Source organism: Sceloporus occidentalis, unplaced genomic scaffold (genome assembly GCF_023333645.1).
Source record: "Sceloporus occidentalis isolate IW3139 unplaced genomic scaffold, rSceOcc1.0.p SCAF_47, whole genome shotgun sequence".
NCBI classification, from domain to species: domain Eukaryota; kingdom Metazoa; phylum Chordata; class Lepidosauria; order Squamata; family Phrynosomatidae; genus Sceloporus; species Sceloporus occidentalis.
Genome location: NW_028317027.1, coordinates 6,296,181 through 6,310,905, shown reverse-complemented (window position 1 = coordinate 6,310,905; position 14,725 = coordinate 6,296,181). Strand labels below are relative to the sequence as shown.

Here is a 14,725-nt window from a genome sequence, read left to right as displayed (position 1 = left end):
AGCCCCATCCCCTTATCCTGCCTCCTGTAAGCATACCTGGGTTTGACCCAGAGTGTCATGCTGGAGCCTTGCTTCTACAGGTCTCTGGGTCAGTTTCTTCTTAGTCTGAGCCCACTCCCCTATCCCTGTTCTGCCTACTCGCCACCCATTTTCCCTTATCCCTGTTCACAGTTCCTCCCACAAAAGGCACTCTGGGGTAAGTCCCCATACAAAGCCATCCTCCCAGAAGAGGAAGAGCTTCTGATATTCTGGCCTGGGATGTTCCCAAGTATGTGAAAAGGCTAGACTGAATAATGCTTTGTTTTCTTCTAGAAAATAATTTTAGGCAGGTCAAAAAGAAATCACCTGCCCCATGCTGTTTTTACTATTTTCTCTTAGCAATCATATTTAAGTGATCGATATCCTAATTATTTAAACATAAAACTTTTGTGGTCATCTCTGTCTGAAAATGACTAAACATTAATGGCAAAGGGCACTTAAATAACATATTTTTATAGTCTCCATAAAAAGTCTTTTCCATATAAAAATGTACTTGTCATTTCCACTGACATGTATAACGAAATGCAAGCCGGTTCTTGCGCGCAGGGCTGATAATTACAGCCACACATTTTGCTTTGCTTCATCACACTTAACTATAGGCAGCTAAAATTGAGCACGTAGAAGGAAAAAAAGAACTGCTCAGTGTCTTCCATCTGCTTTTAATTAAAAACTGTAGATGTTGCCTACTGTTTTTTTTGAATTCTGTTTGCAAACAGTAGGAGGAAACTTTTCAATTACTTGCACTTGGTTCACATTTGCCCACTCAAGTGTTAAGTAAGTTATAGAACACCCCTTCAACACGAATAGTGATCTCTTTCTTAATCTGAGGAACGTGTGCCAACATTCATTTTAAAAAGTGTACTGTTGCCAAAATTCACTGTAGTATGCTGGATGTAGAAGGCAAGCTGCCACTCATTATCATCACATTCACTTAATGATCATGCTTCTGTGTCTTAATAAATTTATATGTTTGTGACAGGTTGTATTTGTGTTAACTAGTATTGTTATTATTATATGATAGTTACATGGTCATTGAAGCTGTGAATGTCCTATTAAAAATTATTCAGAAACAATATTTAAAAAAGCACATATTAATTATAGCTATCAATTTAATCCGAAGAGAAAAATCTATCACATATATATCAATTGACACCATGATACCTTAAATTTAACACAAAGCCTAACTTTCCTCATTCAAATCCATTGGCACGTCATGGCATTAGGTAAGCTTAGAAAGCGATCTAAGATTGTTTTCTTCGCTTAAGCAGTGTTGCTGTAATGGAAAGTATGGAATATATATTAAATCACTTGCTAAATATCTTAATATGAATTCTTTACTGGAGAGACAGGATGGGAAATAATATTACACTAATTTCATAATGCAGAGGACCATGTCAAAAGCATGAGATGAACCCAGCAGGTGGACTGACAACTGACCTAGACCAGGAAGGTGAAATATCTCTTGAAAGTCTTATGCATTCATATTTTACAATGCTTCATATTTTTATTGTATAAAAAAGTATCTTAGATTTTTCATTTCATTATGATGTATGGCTGTGTACATTAATTTCAAGGGAGACAAGAGTCAAAATGCTGTTATGTTGAAAAAACATAAATTATAGTTATTTCATTTTCTTGCTTGTGATTCAATACTATCTCTCAAAAGATGTATAATTATCATATAAAACAATAGTCCTAATATAGCCACAATATTTAAAGAAAAGACATTGTAAATTCAATCAAGAATAAAATGCTATTATGAGAAAACATCTCCCTGTCTGGTGCAGGAGTAATGGAGCGTAGAATATACATATCTCCAAATAGCTAAGAGTCAGAGAATCTGTACGTTTCAGCAAATTCTTCGACAATCTAACTCTGTCACCTCTGCAAAACAAGTTATTTTTACATCTAGATTTTGACTTCTTTAAATTTATGTAATAGAAAAAAGGAAGCAAACTTAAGTAGTTTTAATTTTTACTATGTTTTGGGAGGTATAGCTCTAGGTAACAGCTATGCATAAACCTCTTTTTGTGTAAATAGTCTGTTGCAAGGGAGATCTTTGATCTTTGCAACTGATCCATGGAGCAGCGGTGTACCAGGGAGCTTGGTCGCCCAATAGGGTCACCTGTTCCTGGTAATGTGGCAGAAGGGCTTGCTCCTGCCTATCCGGACCTGATGCCATAGGCTTGAGAAAGCTACTAACAGCAGTCCACTGTTCAATATTTGGTTACGCATGAATGAGCAAAAAAGTGTGTAGGATTCCAATGTTTCTGCGGATTGGTCCACATGTTGCACCAGGTCCAAGTACTGGTCTTCATACATAAAGACAAATGTGTGGTGGGCATGTTTCCGGTGATTGACAATAGCATCACAGTAAAGCATATACAAATTGAGGTTTACCATTGTAAGCAAGTCAGATACCATAATAAAGAGGTCCAACAGCACACCGGTCATATATAGTTAATTTATATTATGATATAAGATAATGGTCAACTTTACAAATGATAACCAAGAAAATGATTCATAAATGCAAAAGCAATTCTGTTTTAAAACGTTGACTTTGTAGTAGGTAGCCATGCTGAGCTTCCCAGTTTTGAACCCGTATTTGTTTTTCACTTTATATTCAATGGGGGAATATAACATTAAATAGTTACTATAAGGAACCAGTCTATATGTGCTATAACACACAGATATATCCATGCAATCTTGCATTGAGGCTCTCAAGTAGACCTTCTTGGGATCCTTATTTAGAATACAATTTTAATTTGCAATTCACTGGTTTGATAAGCTGCAATGAAAAACAAAATGATGTTTCGTCATATGCACAGTAATAACACAAATGCCAGATTTCACCTCTCTGAGGATTAACAATTCACTCATGTAAATCAAATCGACAACAAATTTGAATCGATCAGAAGTGCAATTTGCACATTCATTTCAATCTGCATATCAATTTGCAGATGTTTTTGATTGCTCTGTGTAGCTTCCTGGCAGTGGTTGGGGACTGGTTACAACCATTTGTAATAATGTAATGCAATCAAGTGTATGTTTTATAAGTGACAAATACATTTTACAATATAACACCCTGACATGATATGAATATTCCAAACAATAATTGTCTGGAGCTTGTCTTTAGGACGCAGTATATTTTGGTGAAGGACATCTATTAGTTGCAATCAGTTAAGGGGTGTTAATAAAAATGAGTCATACCTTTTTGTTGTTCCAACTTAGACACAAGTGTAGAGTCATGTATGCATACTGCCAGCCCTGTTAAGTCTAAACATTAATTAAATAGAACCTGTCTTGCAAAGTGAAGTAGGCTAAAATATCTCAAGAAACAGCACGTGATGCCACAATCTAGAGAAATTCAAGAACAGATTAGAAACAAAGTAACTGACATCTAACAGCCTGGAAAGGCATATAAAGCAATTTCTAAGGCTCCGGGACGCCAGGGAACCACAGAGAGAGACAATATCTACAAAACCTGGAACAGTTGGAAACATTCCCAGCAGTGGCCTCCCTACCAACATTCCTCCAAGAGCACATTGATGACTAATTGATGATGTCAAAAATGAACCCAGATTAAGATGTAAACAACTGCACAATAAGAAAGAAACTGTGCAAACATTTCATCCATGGGAGAGTTGCAGGGCAAAAACCCTTGCTAGCCAAAAAGAACACCAAGGATTGATCATCTCACATTTGCCAAAAAATAATCTTGATGACCTCTAAGAAACAAAGCTATGAGTCCTATTACATCTGCCATACAGCTTAACACAGCATTCTACAATAAGAACATCATACCAACAGTCAAACACTGTGCTGGTAGTGTGATGGTCTGGGGCTGCTTTGCTGATTGATGGAACCATGAATTCTGCTCTCCACCAAAAAAAACCCTGAAGGAGAGTGTCAGGCTGTCAGTTTCTGACCTAAAGCTCAAGCGCAGTTGCATTATGTAGCTGGGCAACGATCCTAAGCACCAGGGGCGTAACTAGACGCCTCAGGGCCCGGGTGCGAGAATCTGTTAAGGGCCCCCACCCCCTCACCCCCCCCCCAAAAAACATGATTTTTACCCAACAATTTTTTTTCAACTAATTCAACAAATTCAATTTACATATTGAATCATAATCAAAGAAAAAGGGGCGCATGTACAAAGGGCATAATCCAGGGGTGTCCAAGTTTTTTCTGCAGTGGGCCACTTCATCAGAATTGTATACGTGGGAGGGCCGCACTCATTTTTCACTGTGACAAAAAATATGGCCTTTAATAAAATATGCAGATTAAAATAAAGTAAAATGACACAAAACCTTTACTCTTCCTCTCACTGATTTCTGGGCCTTGAAAGTTTTGCGACTACAAATTCAGGATTCCCTAGATTTATTCTAGGGATGAACTAAAATGAAAATTCTGGACCAAAACATTCAGGGTTCACTTAGCCAAAACCGAAAATGACCCCCACCTTTAAAAATAATAATAAAAACTCACATGTTTAATAAAAGTAGGTAACACGCAATTGGACAAAATTAGCAATATGACTTGGCATGATAGGAGTGTGATTGCTGTTAGCCTAGGCAACCAGTAAATGCTGGTACCTAGGCATGATGGGACTGTGCTCGCTGTGATTGCTGTTAGCAATCACACTCCTATCATGCCAAGTCAGCCAGTACATGCTGGTACAGGGTGGCTGTAAGTGCAGACCCCATACTGCTGGCATTATCACTACACAAGGGGGGCAGCTGGCCAGGTTTCAGCATGTACTGGCTGACTTGGCATGATAGGAGTGTGATTGCTAACAGCAATCACAGTCCCATCATGCCTAGGTTCCAGCACTTACACATCCATGCTATCACACTCACACTCACACACACACACACACACATACTCATTTATTCATATAATCATTAATTCACAGATTCATTCCCTCAATCACACACACTCATTCAAACACCCTCCCCACCCCCTTACCTGTACTGCAGCTCCCTCGATGCCGCTCACAGACTTCAGCAGGGGGCGCGGCCTCCCTCTGCCTTCTCTGCTAAAGCACAGAGGAAGTAGGAAGTCACGTGAACTCCGCTTCCTCCGTGCTGTCCAGAAGACCCTCCCACAAGTAAGTAGCAGGGCTTGAGGTGCGGCTCGTGTAAGTTCGGTTGCCCTGGCTGCCGATCTTACGCGGGCCGCACCTCGAGGTCTCGCGGGCCGCATGTTGGACGCCCCTGCCTTATTTAAAAAAAACAAAAAAAAAACGTAAAAAAGATTTCGGGCGGCCCCTTGGCTTGGGCCCCCCTGCCGCCGGGGCCCGGTCGCAGTCGCGACCCCTGCGACCCCGGTAGATCCGCCACTGCCAAGCACACAAGCAAGTCCATCTCTGAATCTCGAAAGAAACAAAATGTAGGTTGTGGAGTCCTTTGGATCTGATTGAGATAATGTGGCATGACCTTAAAAAAGGTTGTTTATACTCAAAAACCCTCCAATGTGGCTGAATTTAAACAATTCTACCAAGAAAAGCAGGCCAAATTTTCTCCACAGGAATGTAAAAGACTAATTGCCAGTTATCATGAATGTTTGATTGCAGTTGTTGCCGCTAAGGGTCGCACAACCAGTTATTAGGTGTAGAGGGGCAATTACTTTTTCACATGAGTGATAAAGGTTTTGATTAACTCTTAACCTTCAATAAATGAAATGATCATTTAAAAGGTGCTTTTAGTATTTACTCACGTTGTCTTTGCCTTATATTTAAATTAGTTGACCTTTGAGTCATTTTAATCTTTATTGACCAACATATGTAGCCTTATATAAAACTATTTGAATGTAATATAATAATGGGAAATCTTATTTATAAACATGTAACCAAATGACATGTACTTGCATGCTTGTGGCATGTTATTATGTCTGATAAACAGAAAATATGCAAATAGTATTGCTGTAAAGGTGGGGTCATTTTTAACATTACAACAGTATAATGTAATTAATTTATTAAATCAATACTAAGAGCTATCCCCTTTCACAAACTATTTAATGAATACATAATAGTGTAGATTGCTCAACTCTCTTTTGCTTATTGGTAATCTGATGAAATGGAAAGTGCAACATCACTATAATATTAATATTAAATAAAATGACATTGTATGTGGGCACCAGCTTCCCATATAATATATGTACTGATTTTCATGAAATAACGTTTTATCTAGATTGATAATAATCTTCAATTGTTATATGGTATTATTATACCAGGTTGCCATTATTACAATATATGCTATAGGAATATAATATTTTTATATTTTTTATATGTAATATAATATATTTCCTGAATCAAGATGCATTTTTTCGAGGTGTTGGTAAAATGAAGTGTGGGTGAAGTCATTTTGGATATTTGCTAGATTTGTGCATTAGAGTTCATGCAAATTTTCATTTTAACAAAATTTGCCAATTAATGACTAATTAATTTTAAATGTAAAAATATATTTTCACTAATGACCGAAAATTGCTTCTTCAGAGTGAAGCAATGCAGGAACAGTAAAATCAACTAGTTAGACAATCATTCAAATTTTTTCTAACCTTGAATCTACCCAGATTGGGCACAACCCATGTCATACTTAAATCATGATTGTACAAGCACAATGTAAGATGTCACCAACAGTTCTACTAAGGCAGGTGGTGAATATTTTAGGCGGTCAACCATTTCTGTATTTTATTGTGTTCTAGCTATGTGTTGTTAGACCAGGAATGGACTTGGAATGACGCTTTAAAACCAGCGGCTGGGAAATTGTACACCTAAAAGCCAGTGCAGGCTTGTATTAGTCTACAGACTTTATATGGTTAGTTCTCATTCTCTCTTCCTATAGTTTTTTAGCTTATATGTAGGGTTCATTGCTGTCAGTTTTTCAGAAAGAATAATTTGAGTAAAGAATAGAGTGTTTTCTGCATATAATTATAATACCTCTGCTCAGGTGAGTACCTAGAGTATTTGGCACCCAGGGTGGATCCTCTATGTGGCACTACCCACACATTTTAAAATGTAAAGACACCAACAAAAAAATAATGCTGGCAAGAATGTTTATTTCACAAATTTGTAAACTGTATGCCAACTGGAAAATAAATCTGAAAAAATAAATTATTAACCTTTGAATAAATTAAATAAGTTTAGGTAAATAACATTTACTGAGCAGATATGGTACAGCATAACTCCTATCGCTATATACAGAGCCAGACATTGACAGTAGTGCAGCATAACCCCCATCACAATATACTAAGCCAGACGTTGATGTGGTAGGCCTCTGCCCCTGAACCAGCCTGTCTATGCCACCTCTACCCCTGAAGTAGTCTGTGTGTGTGCCACCTCTACCCCTGAAACAGTCAGCCTGTCTGTGCCACCTCTGTCCCTGAAACATCCTGCTTGTGTCACCTCTGTTCCTGAAGCAGCCTGTCTATGCCACCTCGACCCCTGAAGTAGTCTGCGTGTGCCACCTCTACTCCTGAATCAGTCAACCTGTCTGTGCTACCTCTGCCCCTTAAGCAGCCTGCCTATGCCACTCTTGCCCCTTAAGTAGCCTGCCTGTGTCACTTCTGCCCCTTAAGTAATCTGCTTGTGCCACCTCTGCCCCTAATAACATTCAGTCACTCATTCATTCATAAAATTAGAATTTCAGGAAACTGATACATTGTGCAATGAAACTCTTTTCGAGCTCAGGCTCCTGGTTCCCCTAGGCTGGAAAAGAGAGTTTTCTCACACAGTGTGCAGGGGCCACAGTGGTAAGCTGCGTGCCCACGTTTGCTTTCCAGGGAGGTGGCACCCACCCCTGGATCAGTGGCACCCGGGGCAGACCACTCCTGCCCCCCCTTAGGTACACTACTGGCTCTGCTTTCCCTTTTTCTAAAAACTGTTTTGATTGAAAAATGTGTGTATATTGACAGTGGAACAACTTAACATTAAGTGGAGTAAACAATATATAAAATAAACTTTTCCCCAAAAGAAAGGATTGAAAAGAAAACTGAAATAGTGTGGATCAAAGGAGGAATATAATCTTACTAGTGTAAACTCTGACAAGGGAGGAATTTGTGCAGGGACATGGGGATGCAGAGACTCAGGGTTACAGATGGTTGATGTAGAGGAGAAATCACAAATAGCTCTACTCACTGCTCACCATGTGCTATAAAATATGACCCCCTCAATGCCGGGTCTGACTTCTTATTCCATTAGCTTTTTTACCATAAAAATATATAACATTATTGCATGAGTCAATGCCTAGTAAATATAACAATGAACAATGATCAAGTCTGAACAGACTTAATTAGACTGAACAAATATAACGAGTTACCCCATTAACACCAGAGGGCTGCTAGTAGAAAAGCCTGGACTGTTTAATATGCACAAAGGGCAAATGCTCAGTTGGTCATTGTGCTGGTGCATGCCTGTGTAGTTATGTGTACAGCAGAAAATACCTAGTCCACCGATGTACATTTAATCACATCTGTGACACTGGCCATTTTCCACCTTTTTGGTTTTCCCTGAATTAAAAGGAATATAAAATTGCGTTTCGCTATTTGTGCTGAATCTGTAATCATTTGCTTAAGAAAAAGTTCTCTTTTTCTATTTGCTTTATATTGGGACTTAATTAAACACTGGTCAAAAAGTTAAACCAGCTGATCAATAGTATGACAATATCAGTAAATAGTTTTTACAGATCAGAAACTCTATTTGAAATAGATTTCTTTCACATTTGTGATAGTTCCAATCAGGGCCGGCCCTATAATGGGGCAGACTGGGGCAATTGCCCCAGGCGGCACTTTAGAAGGGGCGGCACTTTGCCGCCCCAAGCGCTTTTTTTTTTTTTGAAGCGGAGGAGAGAGAGAGGGGCACCGAGTGGTTTTCGCTTACCCGCTCGGCGCCCCTCTCTCTCTCTCCTCTGCGGCGAGTCTCCCTGTTCGGTCCCGGTGCCGGCTTGTAATGCAGAGCGCCGGAAGTGACGTCAATTTCCGGCGCTCAGCATTACAAGCCGGCACCGTGGCAGAGCAGGGAGACTCGCCGCAGGACTGTTTAAAGGTAAGTACCGGGGGGGGGGGTCGTAGATTATGGCGTCGGCGAAGTTTAAAATGCCGCCCCCCCCCCCGGCGTCGGCGGGGGGGCGGCGTTTTAAACTTCGCCCCAGGCGGCGTTAAGTCTTCGGCCGGCCCTGGTTCCAATGCACTTTAACATATTACTAGAAGTTATGTATCAGTGCACCAGTGCATTTTGATTTAATCTTTATATGCTAATTATATCAAGTCAAGTTCTAAGAACCTTGTAAATCAGGGTGACAAATTTGTGTTGGGAAAATATGACGGCTACTGGATGATGTGATCTTCTATGCTTGGATGTTCTCCAGACCACACTGAATTCGGTTGAAAGAGAGTTCTTGTTAATTAAATAGCAACACCTGCAGTTAATTAAATTAATATACAAGGCGATTTCAGCTTAAACTGAACTTATGCATTTGAGTTAGAAACCTCTGTGGAATACAAATGAAACTGTCTTTAAGCACCATAAATTGACTGGATGGATTTCAGTCTGAGCTCCAGGCTTTAAGATTGTCTTTATGGAGGACCATATTACTCCATGAGTTGTTTATATGTTTATATTTAAATTGATAGCCTCTTAATATGATATTAATATATTTAGTTAACATGTCAGTAGTGATCAAACCAGCAGATTATTATAAAAGTGATTTAAAAAAACAAACAAAAACAAATATACGGTAGAACATGGAAGAAGTCAACGTTTTGGCTGCTAGGTAGGTAATTGGGTTTGTGGTGCATCATTGTGGTGCACTCTATTAAAAGACAATTTTTTTTCTTTTTCATTCATCTTCTTTCTATCTTTCTCTCCTCTGCCTTCTCCACTTTCTCTCTTCTCTCTATTCTCCTGTCACATTTCTTCCGACTCTATCCCTTCTGCCTTCTCTCTCCTCTCCTTTCTCTCGACTAAACCAAACATTCAAAGGTTGAAAACAAAATGCTTTTGTTTTCTTTTATACATTTTTGGCTCAACAGCAATCCAGTGACTTGTTTGTTCTATATAGCTTTGAGTTACCTTTTGAATTTCTCTTTTTTGTTTTCAAGCATTGTCACTTAATTTTTATTTGTCTTTCTCCAGAAGAGATATCGGTGCATTAAATCCGTTACTTTTGCACAGAACATTTTATTTTATTGTTTGCTTAACTTGAAGAACTGCTTTTTTCTCATGGTTGAAAAGACAGCACTGAATGTAGAGAAATGTCTTAAAAGATTAAAGAAAACTCTATAAAATGTACATGAAACTTAAGGATAATGTTGGAGAAACAACCCAGATCATGTCAGTTTCTAAATAATGTAACTTATTTAACTAAATGTAAATAGCTGTGTTAGTCAAGTGTTAAAAATGCAAAAAAGAATAAATGTAAGGAAAAAAAATAAATCATTTAATAATTACCCTTGATCCATCTGTCTATCCATGCGTGCCAAAGACAGTCATAACAATACTATTGACCTGTGTGATAGACATTTAGTTTAAGAAATACCCTAACCAGTCACAAACCATATAAGGTGTTTTTGTTAACAGTGTTTTGTAAACCTCTACAGATCAGATTAGTAAAATAATCACGGTGGTATGAGGGCATCTAAGAAATCTTAAGGTTTTCTTTTTTGTAGTGTAGTTTACTTGATGTATTTATAGGAACGCTAATCTATGTGAAAAGAGACCGTTGTGTTTTGTCACTCATGTCCTTCAGTAAATAAATGTGGGATCTATTCACTAAAGGGAGGGTTTGCAGGAGAGTTGTGGATTCATCTCCTCGACTTCGCTATACATTATAAAAGCCCACACAAGTGAGCTTCTGCTGCAGGAAAAAACTTGGCTGGCCCTATATAATTTATAGTTAAATCAACAGTCCCACCACTGCACAGGGCCAGCTGAGCATTTTTTGCTAGAGAAACCTGCCAGTGTTTTCTTAAAACCACAATTACCCTGCCAACTCCCACTTTGGTGAATAGATCCAAAAGCTCTAGGGTTTTGTGGGCTTCTTAAAGGGACAGTCCAGGAATCATATGATAGATCTAAGGTCCCTTTAAATTACATGGTATCCCCCTTGAAAAATTCATGGGGGATTCTGAAGAATCCCCTGTATTCTCCCTTTCCCCTAGCTATTTTCCATGCAGGAGATGTATTTGACCAAAGTGGTTTTACTTATGGCCAGACAGCTTCATCGCTGGCCCGGTGAATATTACATGGAGTAAGTAACATGGTGTTACTGATTGGCTACTTCATGGATGAGGTGGGGAGCTGCAGCTTTTTTCCTAAGGTAACTGATTTTTTCTAACCTGTTTGCAGAATGTATAATAAAGTACTCATAAAGTACATTAATGTGCATCCCTCTTTGGTGAATTTGTGCGGAACATTAAACTGCCCCTTCAAGTGAAATGAGTATGTGTAACAAACAGTGAGCTTTGGTGAAACAAAGAATCACATCTTCTCTTTTTAATCTATGCACTGACCTGTCAGTAAAATTCATCAACAATGTTCATAATTCATAATAAAGTTGGTGACATACCTTTTTTGCTAGTGCTTTGTACAAACCAATAACTAAACAATGGCTCATCAACAACATGAAAATGCACTTTATGTAAATATTTATCTATTTATATTATAGATTGTAGCTTTGGGTTGGATACAAGACTGAAACCGATTTAATAGTGTAAACAGGTTCCCTTAATTAAATGCTATATGTTTTTTTGTGGAACACTGCAGTAAAGGTATCTTCTCTTTGCTTATCCATAAATAGGTAACCTTGCAGGATTTAGAACAAAGGCGCCCTCATTTGGATGAACTTATTACTGCAGCACAGAACCTGAAAAACAAAACCAGCAGTCCAGAGGCCAGGGCAGTCATTACAGATCGCAGTAAGTGAAAACATTGGCTTTAAAAGGCAGATATTATTTAAAGTAAACCTATTTGGTTTAAAAAATACATTGTTTTCAAATCATATGTTCATATTTAGGGGAGGCACATGGGTGGACAGGGACAAAAGTAGGGGGGCAATTATTAAACTCTATATATATACATACATGCACACACATATATACCCACTCACATTTATAGATTAACAAAATTCTGAGTTTTTTTAAATATGTAACCAAGTACCCAGATTGCATTCACACGATCTACATCAACCTCCAAATTATACACAGAGACAGGACTTGCCCAGATGACATCTACATGATTTACCCAGTACCAGATTGCAACCATGGTGGTCACCGGTCAGAGTCTAAGGTCTCCTTTCAGTCAGGGTCCCGCACACCCTTTATTTATTCTATACCCTTTAGGCCTAAAACAGTAACTGTAATGAATAGACTGTCAAAATACACATATATACTCTACCCTTGCAAATGACTACCCATAAACATATGCGTGCCTGCCCATACTTACATGCATATATACGCACGCACATTCATACTTGCCCTTACAAATAAACATTCTTGGATTACACTTGCCCTTGCATACACGCAATTGCATGCCCTTAGACATACATGCTCAAACATACAAGCACTTTCAAAATACAAACACACTCTCCCCTTTCTCATTATTTCCTCCATCTCATAATCTCTCTTCTTTATTATGTCTTCCCTTTCGGCCTTTATCTTCCTTTTCTCATTATCACCCTTCCTCTCTCCTTTTCATATTTATCTCCTCTTCTCTTTGATCTTCCCCTTTCTCATTATCTTGCCCATTTTTCTTTATCTCAGATCTCCATTTTCTCTTTATCTCTTTGTTTTCTCTTTATCTCCCCTTCTCTTTGAACTCTCTTCTCATTATCTTTAATCTTCTCTCTCTTTATTTCTATCTCTACCATTCTCGTTGTCCTTCTTCCTCTTTACCTCACCCATTTCCCTATCATTTCCCTTTCTGCCCATCTCTCTACCTCTTTACCTCCTTTATATTTCCCCTTCCTAATTATCTCTCCTCTCTGAGTCTCCTTTTTTATTATCTCTCCCATTGCTCTTCTTCTCCACTCTACCTTTCCTCTTTATCTCTCTACCTCTTTTCTCTTTATCTCTCCATTTTCTCGCTAGCTCTCCCTTTAAATCTTTATCCCCCTTCTTTTTGATGCCCCTTCTCATTATCTCTCATCCTCTTTTCTCTTTATCCTTCCTCTTCCTCTTTATCCCACCTCTCCCATTTTTCTTTATCCCACCCTTTCACTTTGATCCTCTCCTTTTTTCATTATCTCTCCCTTTTCTCTTTGATCTCTTATTATCTGTGCTCCTTTCTCTTTATCTCTCATTTCTGTCACTCTTTCTTTTCGTGTTTGTTCTTTTATCTTTCCACATTTTTTCTTTATCTCTTCCTTTTCTCCCCTTTCTCTTTATCTATCCTCCTCTTTTTTAACCTCACCTTTTCCCTATCCCCCCTTCTTATTATCTCCTGCTTTTGTCGTTATTGCCCCTTTTCGTATTATCTCTCATTTCCTCTTTCCTTCTCCTTATCTCTTTTCTTTCTCTATCTCTCCTCCTCTTTTCTTCTTTCTTTTTATCTCTCCCCTTTGCCCCCATCTCTCTTCTCAGTTACTCTCCCCTTTCTCATTGTCACTCAACATTCCATATGATAGCTTTGCCCATTTGTTTGTTTGCTGTGGAACTTCCCGTGAAATAATTTATGAAAAAATATGGTATTTTCTTACAAGTCATTGTAAGTCTGAACTCATAAGATATAATAAAAAGAAACTTATATGTTCAAGTAATATAAACCTAACCTAAAATGAAATACTTTGTTATTATGCAGTAATATATTTTCATTCTAGATAAATCATACATGGATTTGCACTTATATGGGTACGATAATTAAAATGTTGCTCAAAGGAAATGAAAATGGCTTTGGAATATTTTTGAGTATATGATATACTGATCTTTGTAGCAATATACTTCAAATAATGTGTATAAATATATACAAAAGTATACATATTATATTGTTTCTTGAAATAAGTTCATCAATATGTATGTAAGATGTTTTTCCAGATATTATCAGTGTTTCTCTCTTACTAAATGCTATAGGCACACACGTATAATGACAGGGAATGTACCAACAAGCGGAAGAAGCAAGTGTGTATTTCTTTGAGAAATTATAATACATTCATTCGTTTCAAAAGGAAATTTTATAAAATAATGAATACAATGTATTTTTGTTAAAAACTGATTTCGTAACTTGATTGCCAATAACAACGACTTGAATCAAAGTAAATAAAGTTAATGACATTACTTGGAGTCATTAGAAGAAAATTTAATGTTATTATTTTTCCTGTACTAGGCAACTAGGCATCTAAGCATCTGTACCCCAGACCCCAGAGTAATGACTTTCAACAATAGTACGAACTAAATCACCCTAATGGAGGTCAGAAATTGTCAGAAACTGGGGTTTTAGTATGTACTGGGAAAGTCCCACAGGAGTCAACAATGAGGATGACAAGTCAGACAGTTTCATGGTCCAGAAATCTTTACTAGAGCGTCCTGTGAATACTTTAAAATGCATTCTTCAACATGTTAAAGAAATAAATTAAGTGCTCTGCATTTTCCATGAAAGCTGTTATCTTTTCGGAACTGCATATCTACACATTGTAAAGTTCCATTATGCGCAGTAAAACCTATTATTACAATATCTGTAAATGGTTGATATGACAAGCCA

At 38.0% G+C, this 14,725-nt stretch overlaps 1 protein-coding gene across 1 annotated transcript in view; it reads left to right on the top strand.

The window, feature by feature from the left end:
- Positions 1–14,725, top strand: part of LOC149289279 (dystrophin-like) — an 874,963-nt gene that overhangs the window by 576,367 nt on the left and 283,871 nt on the right. The window contains 1 exon segment of the mRNA XM_089490922.1: positions 11,832–11,949. Within this exon segment, the coding sequence (XP_089347048.1) occupies positions 11,832–11,949 (118 nt within the window).